Source organism: Haplochromis burtoni, unplaced genomic scaffold (assembly GCF_018398535.1).
Source record: "Haplochromis burtoni strain Fernald_Lab_line unplaced genomic scaffold, NCSU_Asbu1 Contig_24, whole genome shotgun sequence".
Classification (NCBI taxonomy): domain Eukaryota; kingdom Metazoa; phylum Chordata; class Actinopteri; order Cichliformes; family Cichlidae; genus Haplochromis; species Haplochromis burtoni.
This window is the reverse complement of record NW_024582385.1, coordinates 3,170,804-3,194,238: the sequence shown is the minus strand read 5'-3', so window position 1 is coordinate 3,194,238 and position 23,435 is coordinate 3,170,804. Positions and strand designations below refer to the sequence as shown.

General features: G+C 43.1%; 2 protein-coding genes across 3 annotated transcripts; one reads left to right on the top strand and one right to left on the bottom strand.

Annotated features, from left to right (window-relative positions):
- Positions 1 to 3,356: 3,356 nt before the first annotated feature.
- Positions 3,357 to 14,208, bottom strand: spns3 (spinster homolog 3 (Drosophila)). Of its 2 annotated transcripts, none has more exons than XM_005926839.2 (13): positions 14,188 to 14,208; positions 8,657 to 8,903; positions 8,506 to 8,571; positions 8,137 to 8,273; positions 7,021 to 7,172; positions 6,643 to 6,709; positions 6,420 to 6,562; positions 6,184 to 6,324; positions 5,898 to 6,087; positions 5,466 to 5,531; positions 5,284 to 5,382; positions 5,041 to 5,203; positions 3,357 to 4,555 (listed from the first exon to the last, which is right to left on the bottom strand). In XM_005926839.2, the coding sequence occupies exons 2-13, from the start codon at positions 8,880 to 8,882 to the stop codon at positions 4,485 to 4,487; spliced, it is 1,521 nt and encodes a 506-aa protein (XP_005926901.1). In that variant the 5' UTR covers positions 8,883 to 8,903; positions 14,188 to 14,208; the 3' UTR covers positions 3,357 to 4,484. The 2 variants fall into 2 exon arrangements, with proteins under 2 accessions (XP_005926901.1, XP_005926900.1); XM_005926838.2 differs by lacking the exon at positions 14,188 to 14,208 and adding an exon at positions 9,483 to 9,626 and having other exon boundaries at positions 3,358 to 4,555.
- Positions 14,209 to 14,854: 646 nt separating this feature from the next.
- On the top strand, positions 14,855 to 22,221 carry ube2g1a (ubiquitin-conjugating enzyme E2G 1a (UBC7 homolog, yeast)). The gene is made up of 6 exons (XM_005926842.3): positions 14,855 to 15,147; positions 16,639 to 16,741; positions 16,857 to 16,954; positions 17,468 to 17,646; positions 17,771 to 17,890; positions 21,022 to 22,221. Exons 1-5 carry the CDS (start codon positions 15,102 to 15,104, stop codon positions 17,855 to 17,857), a joined length of 513 nt encoding a protein of 170 aa, XP_005926904.1. The 5' UTR covers positions 14,855 to 15,101; the 3' UTR covers positions 17,858 to 17,890; positions 21,022 to 22,221.
- Positions 22,222 to 23,435: the final 1,214 nt, after the last annotated feature.

Here is a 23,435-nt window from a genome sequence, read left to right as displayed (position 1 = left end):
CTCGTGTCCAGCAGTTACTGGGATAAACCAACATGATGACAATGCAGCCCAACTACAGCGTGACCTTGTACTTGAAAGTGACGAGGCCAGTGACCTTTAACCTCCCTCCATGGTTTACTCCAGTTCAAAATAACGGAGACATGCAGCTGTTAGGATTTGGCAGAGCAGACACCTCTGCAGCAGCTGTCTGAAACCGACTGACGCGACGCTGTGACGCTGGTGTAGGTGATGATGCCCTGTTTGTGCTGGGCTACACTGAACATGGCACTCATCATGCTCCGTGAACTCGACAGAGGTCAGAGAGTTAGCCAGTTTAGGATTTGGCCAGTTGGAAAGCGGTGGTTAGCGCTGTGGACTCACAGCAAGAAGGTCCCGGGTTTGAATCCACCTTTCTGTGTGGAGTTTGCTTGTACTTCTGGATCCTCTGGCTTCCTCACACAGTCCAAAGACTTGCTGCTACTGGGCTGATTCTAAATATGTGGGTGTAAGTAATGGACCTGCAACAGGCTGGTTACCTGTCCAGGGTGTACCCCGCCCCTCGCCCTATGGCAGCTGGGATAGTCCCCCCCCCCACACACACACACACAGTACTGGGGGAGGAATCCATGTCTGTAACAGAGCTCCTCTAACATGGAGAGAGGTGATTAAAGGTCTAAGGTCCAGCACTGGTGGACAGTACTGTGGTTGTGCTGCATTCTTCTCACCTTCACACCTCAGCACCACGCCTGCCTTCACTGTATGATGTGTAACCATCCATGAAAGGAGGATGAAAATGCTACAGTGTCAGTGCCCAAATCTGTGAAGCTGCATTCCTTCAGTGTGACTTTGTGTTATGTTTTCTGCTCATCCACGTCTCAGTCTCAGAGGGCCTGGAGCCTATCCCAACTGTGACAAGGAAGAGGCACAGACGGACAACCATTCTCATTTTATCAGCTACATCCAGCAACTTAGACTCGCCAACTAACCAAACATGCATGTCCTGTGTGACTGTGGAGGAGGCTGTGGTAGCCGGGGAGAATGCATACACACATAGTGCTAACTCCACACAGGAAGGCTGCAGCACGGCGGCTTCAACTCAACTCAGCCCAACGCAATTTATATAGCATGAAATCACAACTGTCAGCTGAAGGCTCCCTATGAACAAGCATTTGGTGACAGTGGGAAGTAAAACAGGAAGAAACCTCCAGCAGAACCAGGAGCAGGGAGGGGCGGGGCCATCTGCTGCGACTGGTCGGGGATGAAAAATATGTTTTATATATATATATATATATATCGACAACCTGTATGTATGTATGTATGTATGTCCATTAGGTGTGTGGGTTTGTATTACACTCCTGAACTGTGTATTTGCACATATACACGACCAGCTGCATCATCAGAACCATTAAAACTATTGTTGTGTAGCGCCCTCTTGTGGGACCAAACAGCAGGTGCTTGTTGAGATGGAGAGGGGATATTGAAGGTGTCCTGTGGTCCCGAGCAACAGACGTGTTGGGGTCCTGTGCATTGTTGGGTTTGACATGCTGTGGAATCTGACCAGTTTGCTTACCTGGTCGGTGCCCAGGGCTCTTTGTTTGCTCTTAATTCACATTGTCAGTATGATTATATCAGCCTTAAAGGAAACTTTGCCAGGCTGGGTGACACAGACTTACAAATGGTTTCCCAACAACAGGCTTATTTACCCACAGTTGCATCAGTACAGCAAAACTGCTCACTGTGTGCGCTCAGACATGAACACTTCCACGCCAGGTCCACGAGGTCTCAGTGAACATCTGCTAAATCCATACTGCCCCCCTGATGGAGGAGACTACCTCCTGGGAGCGTTTTTAAGAATAATGCAGAGGTGCCATCTAGTGGACAAACACTGGAAAGCTTTTTGTTAAACAACCAAAGCTGTCCCAGTATTTTTGCATTCAGCCTGGATGTTGTTCCTCCATCTTTAAATCCATCATGTGCTTAATTTTATGGTCTCATCTCTGGAGGAGCAGCTGCACGTTGTAGGGCTGGGCCATATTATACCGTTCACGGTAATACCGGTATAATGTTAGGCAACGATAGGAAAATGAAATATCGCGATAGAATGGAGTAAAACGCGCATGCGCAGTGCCTTTGTTTTCATACGCACATGGCCGATTGTTGAGTGAAACAGATGAACCAGAATTGGTTTGTAAAAATGGTGCAGCTTCAGTGATGTGGAACTGGTTTGGTGTTTGTCCGTCAGATACACAACAAAGCACATTTTTTTGCAGAACATGCAAGCGGCCGTCGTTATTGTCGTATTTGTCGGACTAAGATGCTCTTAAATCTGGGAGTAATCTGGGTCCTAAACTCCGTATGCTTCAGGTCAAACAACACTGCAGCATCACTGAGAGTTAAAAACTGTCTAAATTCTTTCATCTTTAATAAAACGATCAGCATTGCTGCTTTACCAGGTGTAACTATGAAGTTTAACTTCCAGGCATCCATGAAAACAAAATTTATTACATTTAACGGAGTTAGAAGTTAGCAGGAAGCTAGCGGAAGTTAGCTCGCTAGTTTCGCTAGTTACCTAAGCATGATATAGCATGTTCTGACTGAGAGATTTCTGAAAAAAATCAAACGTACAGCTCTGCTATCACTTCCAACATAAATGAAGACAGGAAACTAAACAGCAGTGACGTTTGTAGGGTTACTGAAGTTGGGCTAGCTGGTATATAATGATGTGCTACGTGATCGCTAGCGACACAGCTATGTTAGCATAACATAAACAGGAAGCTGGAGGACGAACACTAACACTTTTCCACTTATAAAAGTTAACGTGAAGGTTCCTCATGGTTAGAGACAAATGCAATCGCATGGCAGGATGCTGTAAACGGACCAAACTTCAGTCAGGAGAACAACTGAGATAATCCATCCACAATACGAGGTTAGTCATTAATATACTGCAACAACATGGGAATAGAGCAGCTGCCAGAGAATTCAACATTAATGAATCAATGGTACAGAAGTGGAGGAAGCAAGAAGAATGAGTTTAATAAAGTTTGATTTATCTGACTGCTTTGTTTCGCTTAATGTGCCTTATAATCCCGTGCACCTTATGGTCCGAAAAATACGTACTGCACACTGCAGTTTAATGTTGCAAAGCACCTCTTTTTAACTTCAGTGGATATTATACATGGTTATGCTCAGGATATGTCAGCCCATTTCTACTGGAAATGCCTTTTGGTTAAACTTTCAGCAAGGAATTTGCATTTGCACCGTTACATTTTTATAAAGCTTTAATGTACATAAAAACCAGCTTCTTGTTTAAGTGAAAATAAATGGAAGGTTGTCTTTTTGCGCTAGTAATGTTGTGGAGTTGTATTTTGTCTCGCATCAATTATATCGTCAGTTATATCGTTATTGCAAATTTTCAAATATATATCGCGATAAATATTTTTGGCCATATCGCCCTGCTCTAGCACGTTGGTTAGGATAGTCAAGGTTAATGTGACGATACTCGCTGTGAATACTTGGGCACGTTTTTGGAGCTCTTCCACAGATGAGCGTCAGCAAAAGGAGTCATGTCATCATCAGTCATCAAGAACATAAAACTAGATGGATAACGGCCTTACAGAACAACACCAAGTTCAGCCTCCTGCTTCATGTCAGACAGAAGCATTTTCTCTGAAAGGCATCCAAACATTTTTGTTTTGCTTTTTTCTTTGTTTTTTAAAGCAGAAAATACTTTATGACAGAGTTTTGTTTTCTGCTTCTTTCCTTCATTGAACCACTCGTCCACTTATTCCTCCTCTGGACCATACTATCAAACTGTATATAAATGATGGCCTGTCCTGGAGTCTTGGTTTGAGCATTGTGCCTGTCACCGTGTTGTTGTTGCTTTTCTTCTTTAAACCAGATGAGGGTCGACTCTGACCGAGAAACAACACAAGACACTCGTGGTACTTAATAACACAGACAACACTCTATACTTTAATATCATTTTCACTTTGTCAGATCAAGTCGCCCCCTGCTGGTCAGTAGACAGAATTGAGCAGCTAAGCTTCACCGTACAAACCACACATGCTCTTCTTTTGCATTAAAAATAAGTGAGTCACTTCAGTGATGATCCTTGGAAGTATTGTCAATGACACGTCTTCTTTGAAATACTGAGATTTTAGTGTCAGTTTATTATTTTAGTTCGACCGGCAGACTGAAGCACACATGAGTAACTCAGCAACACTCGAGAGCAGGTTTTGCTTGAAAATTTAATAGAAATATAACCAACAACATTTAGAGTGAAAAATACAACTGCATTCACGTTTCAAGTCTACTGCAGAGAGCTGTGAGGTAACAATGTGACCATTTTAAAAGACAAACTTCTCCTGTGAGATTACACTGAGGTGAAAACGGAAACGGACTCTCGTTTACAAATGGTGTTAAACACTGCACAGACTGAAAGCCGTTCGTCTGTGTAACAGGGGCTCATAACTTAACATTCATTGCATGACTCGTTTTGCAAGACGTTACACACTTCCCCTATTGCTCAGCTCCACCGAGGGCTCAGGTGCAGGATGCTGCGGTGGTTGGGGTTCCTCTGGTAACGAAACACACACACACACACACACACACGTTTGAAAAATGCTAAATTAAGCAAGCCGCACTTGCACGCACTGGTTGGTGAAGGATCTGAGACGTAGAACCACAGCAGAGCTACTCAGACACTGAGCTGACAGTCGGCTGTTTGAGCCTTTAGCAGCGCCGCAGAAAGGAAAGAATGAGACAAACGAGGATCACGATGTGTCCTCTATCAGCTGTGGCCCAGTTCTTCCTCTGAGTTGCCAGAGCACCAGAGTGTTATTGGAGCATGTGTGCAGATGAGGGGGATGTGTTCGTAACTGTGTGAGGACAGGAGCTGTCTGAAGTTAGTGCTTGAACAGAGGACCACTGTTCAGACACACGGGCACAAGCATGCATGTTACAAAAGAAATGACAACTTTTTGTGCGTCCTTGCACAAATTAACACTCGAAAGCCGCTTCAACATTTAGTTTGTGGTGTTTGTGTCTTTTGTGTTTTATTACCTCCAAGCAGCTGCTGCACTGCTTTCCTGTCTTCAGCAATGTAGACGGCAGTAACGACGAAAAACACTCCCCCGACAATCCCGACCACGGGGCAGAGCAGCAGGCTGTACTTCAAACTGTCAAAGTTCCTGTCGGGGCTACCTGGGTATATAGCATCAGAGATCTACACCAGTGCAGGTATGAAATCGGTGTTAGTGGTCAGTGACAGAATCAGAGATGATCTCCTAAAGCTTACTTTCTTACCACTCCTAATAAGTAAGGGCTCCCAGCATCACCCAGGAGATGTCCGACTGTAATCTGCAGAGCCTCTGCTGTCGCCCTCCTTGTTGGTACGACAACATACTGAAGCGAGAAGCACGAGCAAAAGGGGCGTGTCACATTTGAGCCGACACTTTGAGGTTTTTACTGTCAGAGTTAATGCTCACCAGCAGTATGTCAGCCAAGACCGCCCAGTTCAACGAGAGCAGCAGCTCGCCCAAGAAAATGAACACCTGAAACGTTCAAGACAAACAGTCACTGCTGCTTTCATGTTTCAGTCATAACGATGTTTTATTTCAACCGATGCCTTTAACTTCTCTACTCTGAATGTGAACCTTTGACATTGTGACTAGAATTTAAATGAAAGAAGAAAAAGGAGGCTTTCTTTGACGTTTGGACCTATTGCTGCATGTTGCATCACTACAAGTCCACCAGCAGAAACCATCTGAAGAGAATTTTGCCATTAAAGGACGCTCAGTCTTCTTAATGTTGTCCTAAATATCACAGTTTGACCTAAAGCTGTGCCTTCAGTGACTAACCAACAACGTCACCACCTCGAGGTATACTCAGCCAGAGGATAGCTCCAAAGTCTGTCTTACATAAGTGGCGGGAATGCTTGCTGATGCCACAAAGATGGTGATAAAGAGGCACGGCACTGATCCAAGCATGCCCACGGCGCAGATGAGTGGATCAGCATTTGGCACCTTGTCTCTAAACCGTCTGGATAAACTAGTGCCGAGAGCCCCGCCCAGAATGCCCGTGGCCACCGTTACAGCACCAAAGATGTAACTGCACAGGAAGCAGAAGAGAGCACACAGTACGGTCAAAACTGCACCGATTCAGGCTGGAGCAAGTAAGCGACGTGGGGAAAAGGTCATGCTATACCTGTCCGAGGAGTCACCTGGTTTGTCGCTGAGTTTCTGATAGACACGAGCTCGGGACAAAAAGTTAGGCAGCCAGAAAGCCAGCGCCCCGGTGAGGAAGGCCAGGGCCGTCACTCCCAACGATGACCACACGTAACTTTTACTGAGGTCAGAGAACCAGGAAGACAAGATTGTTTAGAAGCAAACACCATTTGTTTGGGTTTTTTCACACTTGCAAGGGCAAAATATAAATCGTACTTCTTCAGAAGATATTTGACATCCTCCAAGTAAGAGCTCTGCTCAGTCACACCCTCTCCATGGGTTTCTGCAGCACCTCTCGGCGGGTTGGGGCACAAAACGATCATCAAAATGAGTCCCACTGCGCCCATGATGGGTGTGATCTGAGAACAGAGCCAAATAATCCAGCATCACTTTGAATCAAATCGCACTTCTGCATCGTGAATAAGAAAAATGTTCTCACCCTCAGAGCCCAGTGCCAGTCCCCCGTGAGAGATGCAAAGCCACGCCCTGTTATATACCCAAGACCGCTGCAAACAGGCAATAGTGTGATCATGATGCACAAACAAGCTCATATCGCCATATGACATCTTAACAAGTGAGAGATTAAGACGGGGGAGGGGCCGAGCGATAACATACGGAAACCTAAATCTAGAGTCACTGCTGTGTCACCACCCATTGCAACACCAGCTCTGCACACGAAACAACTGTGGTGAGGAGAAACCTACCAAACATCCACCCAACATTCAGCAACACTTTCAGTCGTGCAGCAGCGCAGCAGCAGCAGCGCATCATTTGAATGAAACTGTTAAAGCATGCAAAAAGAAAAACACCTGTTTACCTTCCGACAGGGATAAAGATGTAGAAGATGCAGATCATGATGCTCCTTTTGCCCCCAGTAAAGAGATCGCTTATGATGGTCGGAGCGACGGTGGAATAGCTGGCTTCTCCGGTCCCGACCAGGCCTCGCAGCAGGGCGAGAAGCCAGAATTGCTGCATAGACAAAAACATCAAAGACATTCAACATGTTTTCTGTCAACCGCACATGGTTACATGCACGGAGAGTCATCAGCACAATCAGTCTGCAGATAAGGTACAACAAACCTCTGATGCATTTTCAACACAAACATGGGAAAATGATCTCAGACCCCACTGAGTGTCACAGCTCCCACTCCCTGAAACTCCCTCTTAACTCTGCGCCTGTCAAAACTACAGCTGAATGTGATGGAGGAGTCTCTCCCCCTGTAGTTAAACCACTTCTAAGGATATCAAATGTGAATACACAAACAGACTGTTTTGTAGAAAAAGCTGCACTGATGCAAAAATGAATTGCTTGATCGGTTCCAGTGTGATCACAGAGCGCAGCGCGCCTCCTCACCAACATAGTTTGGTCACCTCAGACTAACTTAATAACTTATTGTGCCGTCCTCACTTTACTTCACTGAAACCTTTGATACCACAGACTATAAAATGCTGTCAAGCGCTGGGCTGGAATTTCCAGTGTTGAAATCAGAAACTCTGCGTAACCTGTGCAGACCAGCTTTGTGACTTTTCTTCTCAGACGTCTCGATCTGATGAAACCTCACCCGACAGCTTAACATTTGTCAGCGTGGTTATGACACAGCTGTATGTTTCTATAGAGCCAGATGACAATAACGTTTTTTTAAACCCAATGAAAACAAATTGTTCATTCTTTTAATTTAATAATTCAGATTGTCTGACGGGGTGCAGGTTAACCATCTTGGACTTTCAGTTTCTGCCTCACAAGAGTGCGACTCAGCTGATGGAGTTTGGTAAGAAAACTACCCTGAACCACAATCACTGAGTCAAATGTTGAAATTCGGGAGCCTTTCCAACAGATGTGTGATGAATTAGAACAACGCAGGGAGCAAAGTGAACACGTAGCAATGCAAAGTTGTGTTACTTTGTTATTCCTTGTAAAATACTCCTCACTTACCGATTCATTGACAAAAGAGCTGGCGGTTGCAGTCAAAAGCCAGACACTCAAGCCGCCAATCATGATGTATTTGCGATTGTAGCGGTCGCCAAGGTAACCGAAGAGAGGGGCCAAAAGGAGAAAACTGCAGATGAAAACTGAAAATTGATGGAATCAGTTATTCCTTTTCAATGACATCATTCGTTCACAGTAAACACACAATGATCAGTGAAAGCTCCAAACACAGCGCTGCTTCATTAGGTGCCTGATTGTATGTGCAGTTGACGACACATGGGTCTGCCATGCACTTACATTAAAAAGAAAAAAGCAAAACAAATTTGATCTCCATCAGTGCTTCTGTGTGTTTGTCAAACAGATGCTTCATCATACCTGTCTGCAGAAGTCCAGCGGTGCTGTCCTTTATATCAAAGAATTTTTGAATATCTGTAAGGACGCCTGTAAGGCCAGAAACACCATTCAGTGCAAGCCCTGCCCAACTGGAAGCAGTAAATAGTGTGTATCAACAAAGAAATCATCCAACCTGCTATTGTGTACCGCTCCATGTAGTTGAGCAAGTTGATGTAGCAAAGCACAAACATAGTGACATAGGCGCGCTTGGGCGATATGGCAGGTTTCTCCTCAGCATCGGGTGCGAGAGACGCCAGGCTGTTTGCAAAAGAGCCATAAGGTAGACTGCAGCTGGAACGCAGGCTCCATCGGCGTACTGGGATGTCCTTGAAGGATGTGACTGATGCCCGTGGCTCCATAGCTAGCTGCTCTCCCTTCAGCTGAATGAGATGACCTAATGTTAAAACTCGTGCACAGATGCTCCACAGAGCTCGAGAATTACAATATAGTGCAGACACACAGTCCTGCTTTCATTAAGTCGCTGTCTTCAGGTTCAAGCGATGCAGCTTTTAGCAAATTTGATTCATGCAAGCTGTAGAAAGACTTTAGAAACAGCCCTTATGACAGAAAGTAATTACACAACCAAGAAAATATTTTTGCAACAGTGTCAAAATAACACAGAAAGGAGAAGAAGGTTGTTCTCTAAATGCAGCTTTTTTTCCAGTTCTTAAAACCGCGACAGAAAGGTTAAAGCATCTTTTAATTATAGCAAGTTTATGCATATGTAGAAAATAGACACAGCGAGTCGGAGCATGTAAAAATGTAACCTTGGCGTCTGCAACAGTGCGCCTCAGATATTTCAGCCCAACCAGGGTGAGGGACAACACTAAGAGCATTGTTCATGAACTCTTCTGTCCCAAAACAACACAGTGCAGCACAGCTGTAATCTTACAATGCAGCTGTGTTCCCATCATATGGGTATTTAAAACCATGCAAAATGTGAATTTCAGGTGACTCACCGACTTGCTGATGTTTGGTTTTACTTTAAATCCTCTTATCTCATTCCTACAGATGTGCAGCTTCGAGAGAACAATGTGACTCTGAATGGCTCTGAGGCATGAAGACGCTAACAGGGACCTCAGTTTTGGGACGACTCGAGTTATATTAAGTTAGCGACAGGGCCAGCCCACTGAGGGTTGGTCATGCAGGGTTTCACACATATCTGTCTTAGTGAAGCAATGGCACAGACCAGCCAGACGTCATGGACATTTTCCACTTTGTGTTTCTTTTTTAAGAAACTTAGCACAAAATAAAGCAATAAATGTACTCATTTGACTTTTTACTAGTCTGATTCACCGTCCACAGCCTTATACTCACATGACAGCAAGGCAAACGGATCAGTTAAGTTAGTAGCTAAACTATACGTGTGCAACCTGCCATCGAATTTCAGGAGAGATTAAAAGGTGGTCCTGCTCTGCTCTGGAAACACCTGCCTTATCAAACCTTTACATTTCATCTGTTATCTCAGGACTGAGAGGTTATTTCTGACAGAAAGAAAACACTCGCTTTAGTTTCAGTTTCCAGTGACTCATCAAAACCACTGCTCTACAAACTACTGTTCAGTTTGACACTGGGGTCATGTACATGTAAAAAAAGAAAGAAATAATATTATAATAATAATAAAAATAATAATATGAGCCATTAAAAACCTTTAGCCCTTTCATGCATGAATGACGACGACGACCTCAACCTGGATTTTTTCTGAAGTATTTTTATTATAAATAAATAAACACGATTGTATTTATATAGCACCTTTCTAGACAGAATCACAAAGTGCTGCACATAAGATAACAAATAATAAAAAGGTAAAACATTTAACCAAAAACAGTTTTAAAAAGGTGAGTTTTGAGGGTTTTTTTTAAAAAACAACCACCGAGTCCACAGTTCTTAATGTATGAGGGAGAGAGTTCATCATCTTTATGCATTTAGGTGGACACTGATGTGTATGTAGAGGTTTATGTGCAAGTACACCATCAACACTGACACAAATACACAAAAACAGCCTTTGAACAGCTGTAACTGTAGTGACCACTATGCATGAAAGGGTTCAAGTATGTAAAACATTTTTCTTTCTTTCATCTGAGGTTAAGACAAATAAGACGATGCCTTTGGCAGCAATAGGATGCCTGAAAGGCTCTAAAACACCAGGCTTACTGACAGGAAACTGGACCAGTCATGCTGAATGTGAAGGTCTACATTTAACTGTGGAGTCACCAAAGCATCTGTTTGCTTTCAAGTCTCATTAGATCAAGTACAGCATGTGTCACATATGTGGTCCCCTCTGCTTGGAAGTGCTGACTCTTATCTAGAAATCAACTTCCTGCCTCGCTCTTCAGATCAGTGAGAAATGGCTGCAAGTCAGTCAGTGTGTCAGAGCTTTCTTCACCTTTTCTTAAGATCAGAAAATATGTCCACTAACAATATGCAGTAAAACATGAGAACATCTTACTGCTTTGCTTATCTTTTTAATGTCTTAAAATTATTTATTTATAAAATAAAATGCCATTTAAATCTACTGTTTCCACCTTTTATTTGAAAAGTGTTTATCAACAAGAAAATCAGAAATTGATATCAAGCTATGTTGAAGCCTGATGCAAAATTCCTGCAGTATTTTTTATATTGATTGAAGGTTTGTCAGAAGGAATAGATTCACTGTAGTTTCAGCATTCTGTTGCCTTTATTTCATTTCTACATGCCAGACATTCATTAACCTAATTTCAAATTTTATTTTTACTAAAACATTTTTCACAGTAAAATTATGTCTCAGTAAAAAGCCCTCACTATGTACCTCTGGCACTTTTAAAGTATCTATCTACATGTATAATGTAACATAATGTATAATTAACAGGAGGTGCAAGGGTAAAAGGTAAACCCTGGAAGCAATTGAGAGAAATGTGAAAATGAAATACGATCATTTCAATAGTGCACGAAAAATAAAATCACGCCAACAACAACAATAAGAAGAAGAATATTCTATTTCAGAAGAAATTTTAAGTGTGCCTATGCCGCCGCTAATCAGTGTAGTTTGCCATTCATACGGCTACAGAGAGCAAAACTCAGCAGAGCAGCCATTCTCCACCATGAACTATGGTAAAACCAAACACCGCTCGCGCCTCACAGATCACAGCTTACAGTTTTGTGTAAAGATGAGGTGACTTCGTACAGCCCCGATTTGCAGACGCTGTGCGCAGAGGTTCATGAGCAGAAGTCCCATTGTACCACGGCAGACCCGACAATGTTTGCATGAACACGCTTTGTAGCATTACGTTATGGACCACTTTTCACACATGGTTGCTGTACCCACACAGCCGGCTGTAGCTTTTCATCTCACAGCCCGACACACACCAAAACAACAGCCGAGAGAGCGCAGACTTTACGCCTGAGAGGCGTGATTGCAGATGCCGCTCAGGTGGGTCCGCCTCCCCTGCAGCGGCACGCAGACCACGCCCCGCCACACACATCAAACACGTAAAATAAATATTTGTGCACTTTTGCATTCACTTTTTGTTATTTTTACACAGTGTTCTGAATGATTAACAATGGTCTACAGCCAATCTTGTGTATTATTATACAAACTTTGGTTGCAAGACTCAGATAACTATTTAATAAAAGCTAAATATTTTATATGAGAGTAAGAAAGAAAAGTATTTCTTTGTGCCCCCCTCTCCCTGTTAATGCCTACCTGGCCCCCTGGCAAAACTTTGCTAGACCCGCCCCTGCACAGTTACCAGCTGTCAGCTACACAGAAAAGTATCCTGGTGTTATTTGTCTCTCAGAAACAGTCCATAACTTCACCTAATAGGTAAACCTGTTTCTCCATCACAGCTCTGATGATTCAGTAAGGACATCTCCTGGTTTCGACCAGCAGCTTTACAGTTGTGGCTCCAGCAAACATCAGCTGATACTAGAAATTAAAATCAAATGAATTCTAACAACAGCTGATCAAGCTTAAACGTGCTGCTGTTGTTTATGGCGACATCCGCTGGTTTCCCGTTCTGGCGCAAAGTGGGTGATAAACAAACACCAGAGAACAGCCATCAGCTGATCATTGATCAGTTTCATGACTGAAGTTGCAACAGGCGAGAGAATGACAGGGGAAGAGTCCGCTGTGCAGCGTAACCACAGAATAACTCCAGCTTTGTGTCTTTTTCCATTGTAGCTGAAGTCCGGGACAAACAGTGTTCCTTTTCAGCTCAACAGGAAACGCGTAATATTTTCTCTGAATGCGGGACGATTCTGTTTGCACAGGACGGTTGGAAACTAACCTTATGAATACAATAAAGTTCACCATCAGTAACACAGCAGGCACCAGCTGTATAGAAAGTCTGTCATGCTAGCTAGCGCGCAGTACGACTTATTGTAACTGATTGTAAAACGTCAGCACAACGAAAATATATATAACCTCTTTCCTGAAATTCAGTTCACCGGCGGCGCGCGTGAGAGAGAGGAGGAGGGGGTGAAACGAGACAGAGAACCGCCAGGTAAGCCATGCCCGGTCGCTCGGCGGCCGCCTCGTATCTCTCGGTGTCTCGCATGTCCTTTCTGTCATACACCGGTGGCTAGCTGCCCTCTGTTGTAGCTCCGCGTTAGCCACCACCAAACAACTGAGTTATTTTTTCCACATCGACCAGCATCTGGACAACCCACCACCTTTCACTGTTTATACCGTTACTAAAATGAATAAATTAATAAGCAGCCCATATAAATGAAAAATAAGTCTAGCTGAGACACCGAGTCTTTGCATTCCGTTTGCACGGGATGGTTGGCAACTCTACTAACTAACCTTAAGAATACAATGAAACGAGCGTGTCTAGCCTAGAAACACTAATAAAGCAATATAAAAACAAAGTGGTGGCCGCCATTGTTTGACTCGGCAGAGGCGTGCTATGAATTGTGGGATATGGAGTTTTCCACCAAGCATATGCCCTTGCGATTACCATAACTATTCAATGGTTCGCGCAACCTTAAAAATTTCAACGGTTCCTGAAAGCTGTGACGCTGTGCGCGCCGTTGATATTGTCGTCATTATGGTAATACAAATAAGGGTAGACAAGGCCGTACCACTGCCAACATACCACTAGAGAGAGCCAACACACCACAAATAAATCTTTCCCATTCATTTCAATGGGCAAAAATTTGCATTAAATATTAATATGTCTCAAAACTGTGGGGTGAGTTACGCTGTAAAATTTCAGGCGGAAACTGAGGAATAATAATAATAAGAAGAAGAATAAATCTGAGGAATAGTAATAAGTGTGCCTCTTGGCCAGGGTTGGGAAGGTTACTTTTAAAATGTATTCCATTACAGAATACAGAATACATGCCCCAAAATGTATTCTGTAACGTATTCCGTTACGTTACTCAATGACAGTAACATATTCTGAATATTTTGGATTACTTAATATATTATCATGCTTTTTACAACAACATGAATGTACTATTGCTGTGTGATTTATTACTATTACTGAAGGTCCGCGACTCCGAACTGTAGTAAAGGGACCTCTGACTAATACGCTCATAGCCGAAAAATAGCTTTACTTTGTTGTGTGGGTCACTTTTCTTGCGAGAGACAGAGAGGCGTTGAAAGGCTGCTCCAACGGAACTTATTGTTTTCGGAGGAAAACACGAACACGGCGTACAGTCGAGTCTTAATAGCTTACTTACAACTGGGCTCGTCAGGCTCTCTTCTTGGCTGCAGTGGTTATTATTATATTTACATGCTTCCAGCTCCCGTTTTTCCTCGATGACAACTCGTACCTTTCCACTCCCCTTTTTCTCCCTCCTCGCTCACAGACACATAATGTGTATGGCAGTCCATTCTCCCTGCAGCACGGACTACACTGCCCATGATGCTACATTCTTTAGAGTTATGCTTGTAGCTTTCTGCCTGTTAGCTTAGCACAACAACAACAACGACAACGAAAATGCGCTCTCTCACCCAGGAAACACACAGTTGCAGAGAGAGAGAGCGTCGCCCTGTAACCATGGCAACCGTAACGCTGCCGCCTGGAACAACAGAACGTAGCTGTCAAACAAACCCAAACAGTCCTGACCCGCGACAAAATGAAACAGGAAAGTATCGCAGTGTAATCCATTTATTTCAACAAAGTAACTGTATTCTGAATACCACCTGTTTAAACGGTAACTGTAACGGAATACAGTTATTTTGTATTTAAAATACAAAATATGAGTAACTGTATTCTGAATACCACCTTTTTAAACGGTAACTGTAACGGAATACAGTTACTCATATTTTGTATTTTAAATACGTAACGGCGGTACATGTATTCCGTTACTCCCCAACACTGCTCTTGGCATAGGCACACTTAATAATATGAACACTGCAAGTAAAACCCTATCCACAAGGTGGGAGTAATGCATCACTGAGGACGCGAAGTTCCCCCAAACAAATCAACGAAGAAGAAACGATAGCGGCAGGGGAAGGCGGCGAAGAAGAATAATGACGGGAATGCTAAACGGAAAATAGAAGGAACAGAGTCCTGTTAAGTGAATATTAAATTAACGCTGTTACCGCGAAATATTAACATCGAACATAGCTGCATTACATTGGTTGAAGTATGACAGAGCCTCAGTCAGCGCTGTTACTCCGGAGACAGCTTGCAGGTAATTAAACCGTCATGTTAACTGATGCTGGGTGCCGAGCTAACGACAGCGGTGCCGCGGCTTTGATTGAAACCGTGGTGCTGGCGCAAACTGTTTTCTTGAACATTCTGCATTAACGTTAAGATCCGAATGACAAAAGAACTGCCTGGGGATTACAACAGTGGGAGCAAACAAACACCTCCCTCGTTTAGTAAATGAAAGTCTTCAGTGTTTCAGGAGACCAAGTGATTTGTGTGTGTGCCTTTCGACACTGCGTCCTGTTTGCAGATGAAAGCCGCTGTCAGAAGTCCCAGCGACTTTCTATTACGAGGCTAGCTCAAATCACTGAGCCTAATGTTAGCCTGTAGCTGGCTCGACTGACTTAATGTGTTTACATGTATTTTTAACCGAGGAGCCAAGTAGTGTTTCTCGTTTTTTAACATGACGTTTAGCAGTTACGTGATCAGTGTGATATTAGTGGACATTTTTACGCATAAATGTAAGTACAGTTTCAGTAGTTAGAACATGTCCCTACCACTCACCGCAGAATTAACGTGTTTAACCAGCTAGCTAACTGTAGGCTAACGCTAGCCGCTGTCACTGTTGTTAGCGTCAACGCGCTAAGCTAACGTTAATCTCGCATTACCTCAATTCGCTCTTTTAGCAGGGTCAGCTGCGAATTATATTTAGCTACTCTAAAATTAGCGACCTTTCAAAAGTAGCTGCGTCGAACAGGCGCTGTATAATGTTTTAGGTTTGTAGCACTGATGACGTGTTTCAGGTTTTGTTTAAAATGAAAATTTCGCATGGAGACTGTAAGGGTCACTGGGTCCACCTTTATACTTGTCCCCACATTCTGCCCTTCAAGGTGACCGGTAATTGACCTAAACCTCCATATTTTGGAGCAAGGGTTGTAGATTAATTCAGGAAATTAAAGCTCCACGGATTTCGTGTCGCAGGGCTATTGCATTGATAAAAAGGCTGCCTTTCTTTGTTGTACATTCATACGATCTGCAGTCTACAATTAATGCTTGTGATTCTTATAAGCCTTGAAATAATGATCAGTAAGCATCAGACTTCACCGAGCCAACTCCTTTGAAATGTTTCTGTTTGGCCTATCAAGAAAAACAAATTCTTCCATCATGTTATGTAAAAGGTTAAACTGTTTTATCAAACGGCTGCTCGATCGATAATCCCAAAGTCCACTTAATGTATTATGATGTAAAAAATCGACATTTAGTCCGACTGATGAGCACAGATTTACAGTTGTTTAAAATGTTGTTTACAGTGAGCGCTGCCATTCTTGATGCAATGTTGGGTGTTCATGGCAAATTGGTAACATAGGTGGGAACTGCTAAGTAGTTTGAGGAATATGCTCATTCTCACTCAAGCCCCTCTGAGTCTCATGTTGTCACCTCAGCCACCTGAAGAACAGTGTAATGCACGTAGGTTATGTAGTGGAGGTAGTGTGCTGTATGTCATAGTGAATGACTTTGATTTTTTTATATTCAGAGCTGAACAAAAACCCAGTGGAGGGATTCTCAGCAGGCCTGATCGAGGATAGTGATCTCTACAGATGGGAAGTCCTTATCATTGGGCCTCCAGACACCCTGTAGTGAGTCTCCCTGTCTTGTGTATGGGTTGAGATGAGTTTTGGCCTGTGTGGATTTGTTTTTAAACTTTGGTACCTATCATGCTGATTTTTTTCATCTTTCCCCCTCCCCCCACAGTGAAGGTGGTGTGTTTAAAGCTCATCTGACCTTTCCCAAAGACTACCCTCTCAGGCCACCTAAAATGAAATTTATCACAGATATTTGGCACCCTAACGGTAGGTACCGGTGAAACATACTATCAGTGTTATTATAAATGTTTTTAAGCTTACGAAATGAAGGCTGTATGATCTTTGTGTTAATGTTACATGTTATTAGTTTTATTGTGACTCTACTGTTGATTCAAATAATTTTGCCATCTTTACTACATGGTGTGTTTATCCTGATGGAGGTAAAAGCCTCTTTTTCAAAAGTGGCAGCAAAGACTGTAAACACACGCAGAGACATAAAGGCCACTGATGCACGAGCGCGTAAACAGCAGCCAGATAAAATTCAGTAAAATCAAGAACCAGTGCGACCTCGGCAGTAATCCCACTGACTAAGGGAACTATTTTCTCAGACCTTTTAAAATAAGGTCTAAGGAAAATAAGGACTAACCAGTGGGAAAGTTTGTGGACACACACATTTGGCCACTTAGCAGGAGCAGGCAGTGAAAAGCAACGTACACACTTTCCAATGAGAGCATTTTCTACTTCACAAAATATTAGTAATCTTTCTTTCTTCATCTCCAGTTGACAAGAACGGCGATGTATGTATTTCTATTTTACACGAGCCTGGGGAGGACAAATATGGCTACGAGAAACCAGAGGAGCGCTGGCTGCCTATCCACACTGTGGAAACCATCATGATTAGTGTTATCTCTATGCTGGCAGACCCAAACGGTGACTCGCCAGCCAATGTGGATGCTGCAGTAAGTCTGACTGTGTAAAGATCTTTTGCGTGTGTCCTTTTATTCAATCCAAACATTTCTATAAAAGTCCAGTCGTGAGTGAATCTTTCTGATTTTAACATTTTGTGTAAACGTCCCCCTGCAGAAAGAATGGCGGGAGGACAGACACGGCGCATTCAAAAGGAAAGTTGCCCGTTGTGTACGAAAAAGCCAAGAGACTGCGTTTGAGTGATGCTCAGCACGGATCTAGCTTCATGTTTTCAGGGTAAGGATTGTTCAGTCATCCCTAAACTTAATCTGGAGAGCACCACCACAGATTCTCCATTAAGACAATTCAGTTGGCTCAAAACAAAAACGTGATGGGTTTATAGTAATATACTGGTAAACAAATTCACAACTGTAAAAGATTTAGGATAAATATTAGCAGCACTCCTAGTTTTGTCTGCTTAGATTAGATTAGATAAGATAGAACTTTATTAATCCCTCGGGTGGGTTCCTCTGGGAAATTTCACCTGTAGTGAGTTCTTCTAAAACATGACTTTTTTTCAATATTTATCTGCGTTCTTGAGCTTTGCTTGCTCCAGTGTTCACCTGTTTTCACAGCGGCCTGGAATATTAAACAGTATCCACCAACGATTGCAAACATTTGGACAGATGAGAACTAAATTTCCTGAGATCAGGTCAGTCTTCAGATATTTTTGTACAATATTTCTTAAATATTAGATTTGGGGGATTTGAGTTGTTTTGCAGCCAAAACTACAAAACGATTGGAGCAGTTAAAGCGTACACCAAATGGACCCAGTGCAGCAAAGCGCAGGAAACACTTGATCATTTCAGCGTGCTGGCGTTTCAGGCTCCGCGACAATAGCGGGAGCTCCCAGTTTAGCGTACCCTGTGCTGTTCTCTTCACAGGTGAGAGCAGGTCTACACTGAGTGACAGGTGGGACGAGTCTGGTGACTCTTTGGCGAATGTTAAGCTTCCTGCATCATCATCCTCCGACCAGTTTGACAGTGGGTCAATAATGGTCTGGCGAGCCATTTTCATGAGCGGTTCCACAAACGTGTTAACAGCATGAGTGTTCAAATCTCAGTTTCCTTGTCAGATATGATGGTGCAGTGGGTGAGTGGGTTCGTCCTGGTGCACCACAGCTTCACTGAGGACGACGAGGGCACTGATTCCATCGACTAGCCGTCCCATTCCTCAGACCTGCACCACAGACTGCCCAATAGCTCACTGATGCCTTGTTCCAGGTTTGGGAGTACAACCCTCAAGACGACATCCACTGTGGGATTGCCAGGAGTGTGTATTTCCATGTGGGGACTATAGACCTGGCTGAGCCACATCAGCCTGCTTAAAGTTTAATTTTTGGTGTGATTTTGTTCTCTGCCAGTGACATGCTGCCTATTTTGTTCCAAATCTGATGCCTTCTGTAAGTGTTCCAGTATTTTTATTCAGCACTATGTTTTAGCGAAGTGTGTCTCAAACAGGACGTCTCTGAGTTGTGAAATTATCACACAATTTGAATTCTGTGATTTTCTCCCTGTCTGATGCGTCTCTGCCAGCTACAGCTCGATGCTCGGTGTTATGTTGGCAACGCAATAGGTCAGGAAAGCTTGAGGGAAGTTTCACCGGGCATGTTCACCTGGAATCACCGGTGAACTGATTAGAGCTTGTTAGTCATGGATCACAATCAATGCGACCTTTGCCTGTGACTATAAAAACTCACCTGGCAATCAGGAGGAAATTTAAAGCAAGAGTCTAACTGCACAAACATTAAGTTAAAGAAACTTGATTTCTTCTTATTGAACCATTTGCAATTAAAAATAAGTTATATTTAGCATTTCAAAATACAGCTAATGTTAGCTGAGCTGTGTTAAAGCAGGGCTGTCAGACTAAAACCTGAGCGCAGACTGCATCACTGCTCAACAGATCAGGGTTAGCCAGCAAATTCTAGTTTAAAAAAAGAAAGAACTCATTTTATTCATAAAATATCTGCTTTAGTCAGCCCTGCAGATCTGTGCTAATCCTGCTGCAAGTTTGGTGACGTTTGTTGAAGACTCGTTGTAGCGGCTCCCCAAGTTCAGCAGCACACGCCACATGCTTACACTTGATGAAAGCGTTAAAAAACCCCAAATGAATAAATAAATGGCGTGCTGTGCTAAAGTCTTGAGGCGCCAACAGTTTGCTTCCAATGAACCAGACAAATTTGAATCCAAATGATAAATTGGTGGTTCAACGTTTCCGTGTGTACAGAGGAGGTCAGGACAGACGCACGGCTCTGAATGTCTGTGCCGTGCTTAGATAAACAACGTGGTTGCATGTCAGCTCACGATGTTGACAATCCTATCAAAATTGAAGCATGAACACAGAAGTAGAATAATCCTTTAATTGTCCCACAAGGGGAAATTTGGTTGTAACAGCAGCCAAAAAGACACATATACAAACAAACAGGACACGGAACAGAAACATACACAATCTTTCTTACATATTTACATTAAGGACAATGGTTACTATAAACCAGGGGTGTCAAACTCAAATACACAGTGGGCCAAAATTCAAAACTGGAACAAAGTTGCGGGCTAACATTAATATTTATTGAAAAAAAAAATCTTCCTCCAGATATAAGAATGAATCTTTTCTTATGGACTCAAACAAGTTTTGCTGAAAAACTGAATATGGAATAAGGAAAGTTTAATGCTAAACAATATATATATTAGCTGTATAATACCAGTAGGCCAGCTCTAATAGTAATTTGGTATGGCTTCGCGGGCCAAATGTAACTAGGCTGTGGGCCAAATTTGGCCCGCGGGCCAGAGTTTGACACCTATGCTATAAACAGAGTACTGTACAGTTATTAAATTAAATAAAAATAACTACAGGTAAGAGGTAAAGTACTGGCAGACTTTGCTCCGCCATGCAGCACCATGTGCAAAGTGTCTGACTGGCAGCAGCTTAATGTTTCAGGGTGGCAGTGACGTCTAAAACACAGGCGATACAGTGTGTGGATAGAAAAACACACAGTCCAACTGATCTTGACAGAATGAAACGAAAGGCAGTGAACATCCAAAGAAGAGCTTTGGATGTGTTTGTAGCAGCCTGGAGAACTGCTGCTGACGGCCGCTTAGACAAAGCTTCATATTTGAAGAGATTTTAGGCTGTGTTAAAGAGCAAAGGATGAGTTCATTAAAATTGCTCAGTCGCCTTTTTTGCCTGATGTATCCCATGTATGTTTGCACATGGTCCAATAACTCACTACACCTGTTTGCCATTTTCCTCGCCAAATCTAAAGAAATGAAGGTGAGCTTTGAGACTGTTGCACAGTACTGAGCATGTCGCCTGTCGTCGACTCGTGGTCCTAACTTGTGTTTTTTCCGGCCATTTGTTGTTTCCCGCAGGTCTCCAATTGAAAATCAACACGGCACTGTTTCCTGCACTCTTCCACCCTGTCGCCAGGCTTGTCCTCCTTTATTTTGGCAGGAACAGACTGGCTACTGTAGGCTGCAATAGAAACATAACAAGGACTACCAAGGCTGACGGAAAATCGCCAAGCAAGTGCCAACTGAAAAAAAGAAAACAAGAAAAAAAAACCAGAAGATGATAAAAGATTTTTCAAGGCTATGAACTGCTTCAACATTCAGGAAGATATTGTAAAGACATGTATATAGCACAGACTAAACCGGATAATATATACGCTCCCTTTCCATCCATCCAGACATTTAGACCAAATGAAATAGCGCGGGTTCATTTCTTTTTGTCCATTTTCCTTCTCTCAGCCCCGGCATGGATTAGTTCTCTTTAGATTGTTTTCATAGGAGCCGTTAACACGGATGCGTTTGGAGGAATGTCACCTGTGAAGAGCTTGTTCAGTCCCAGCAAGACGTGAATGATGTGACTAAGGAATACACAGCTGTCCTCTGGGTCCTTTATTGCTCAGCATCACAGGCAGCTGAATGATTTTCTCTCTATATTCAGTCTTACACCCCCTCTTTTTTTTTTGTGCATGCTAAATTTTGTTGGTCTTTTCTTTTCAAAAGTGCCTCCCAATAAAAAGCTCGGCCACTTCATCCTGCGTTGATTAAGTCTTAAAAATGTCAAAAAACCAGGCAAATATAGAAACTGCACCACCTGTAGTATGACTGGGACTGTATACAGCGACTGTATAATTAGGTAACAATTTGGTGTAGCAATAACCCCCCTAGTTTGGAGTGTACACATTCATTTTTGATACCCTGATAAAAACGCGTCGTCCTCCTCAGATATTGTTTTATTTTTTAGCAGCGCCTCTCTCCATCGTCTGTATCGTCCTCGGTAGGAATTGTTATGCATGCTTTGTTTTATGGTTTTGTTGGTTTTTTGGTTTTCTGCTGAATGTTTCTGGGATTTTGTTTGTGGACGTTTGAGTGCTTGTGTGTACAGCGTGTACGCCGGTTTTGTTTTGTCGCTCTTTCCTCTCAAAGATTCAAATTCATCATTACTCTGCTCACTATTGCAGTTTTGCCTAATGTATAAAGACAAAATACTGATGTATATTTTTCATGTTATGAAACTTGTCACCTGTAGTGAGTTCTTCTAAAACATGACTTTTTTTCAATATTTATCTGCGTTCTTGAGCTTTGCTTGCTCCAGTGTTCACCTGTTTTCACAGCGGCCTGGAATATTAAACAGTATCCACCAACGATTGCAAACATTTGGACAGATGAGAACTAAATTTCCTGAGATCAGGTCAGTCTTCAGATATTTTTGTACAATATTTCTTAAATATTAGATTTGGGGGATTTGAGTTGTTTTGCAGCCAAAACTACAAAACGATTGGAGCAGTTAAAGCGTACACCAAATGGACCCAGTGCAGCAAAGCGCAGGAAACACTTGATCATTTCAGCGTGCTGGCGTTTCAGGCTCCGCGACAATAGCGGGAGCTCCCAGTTTAGCGTACCCTGTGCTGTTCTCTTCACAGGTGAGAGCAGGTCTACACTGAGTGACAGGTGGGACGAGTCTGGTGACTCTTTGGCGAATGTTAAGCTTCCTGCATCATCATCCTCCGACCAGTTTGACAGTGGGTCAATAATGGTCTGGCGAGCCATTTTCATGAGCGGTTCCACAAACGTGTTAACAGCATGAGTGTTCAAATCTCAGTTTCCTTGTCAGATATGATGGTGCAGTGGGTGAGTGGGTTCGTCCTGGTGCACCACAGCTTCACTGAGGACGACGAGGGCACTGATTCCATCGACTAGCCGTCCCATTCCTCAGACCTGCACCACAGACTGCCCAATAGCTCACTGATGCCTTGTTCCAGGTTTGGGAGTACAACCCTCAAGACGACATCCACTGTGGGATTGCCAGGAGTGTGTATTTCCATGTGGGGACTATAGACCTGGCTGAGCCACATCAGCCTGCTTAAAGTTTAATTTTTGGTGTGATTTTGTTCTCTGCCAGTGACATGCTGCCTATTTTGTTCCAAATCTGATGCCTTCTGTAAGTGTTCCAGTATTTTTATTCAGCACTATGTTTTAGCGAAGTGTGTCTCAAACAGGACGTCTCTGAGTTGTGAAATTATCACACAATTTGAATTCTGTGATTTTCTCCCTGTCTGATGCGTCTCTGCCAGCTACAGCTCGATGCTCGGTGTTATGTTGGCAACGCAATAGGTCAGGAAAGCTTGAGGGAAGTTTCACCGGGCATGTTCACCTGGAATCACCGGTGAACTGATTAGAGCTTGTTAGTCATGGATCACAATCAATGCGACCTTTGCCTGTGACTATAAAAACTCACCTGGCAATCAGGAGGAAATTTAAAGCAAGAGTCTAACTGC

Bases quoted from the DNA above. Each gene is read 5' to 3' on its own strand.
- ube2g1a (XM_005926842.3), top strand. From the start codon at position 15,102: ATGACAGAGCCTCAGTCAGCGCTGTTACTCCGGAGACAGCTTGCAG. The intron at 15,148-16,638 runs GTAATTAAACCG...TTTTATATTCAG, and splicing joins ACTCCGGAGACAGCTTGCAG to AGCTGAACAAAAACCCAGTG. The intron at 16,742-16,856 runs GTGAGTCTCCCT...CTCCCCCCACAG, and splicing joins GGGCCTCCAGACACCCTGTA to TGAAGGTGGTGTGTTTAAAG.
- spns3 (XM_005926839.2), bottom strand. From the start codon at position 8,882: ATGGAGCCACGGGCATCAGTCACATCCTTCAAGGACATCCCAGTACGC. The intron at 6,563-6,642 runs GTGAGAACATTT...CTCTGTTCTCAG, and splicing joins ACTGGCACTGGGCTCTGAGG to ATCACACCCATCATGGGCGC. The intron at 5,532-5,897 runs GTAAGACAGACT...TGAACGTTTCAG, and splicing joins CAAGCATTCCCGCCACTTAT to GTGTTCATTTTCTTGGGCGA.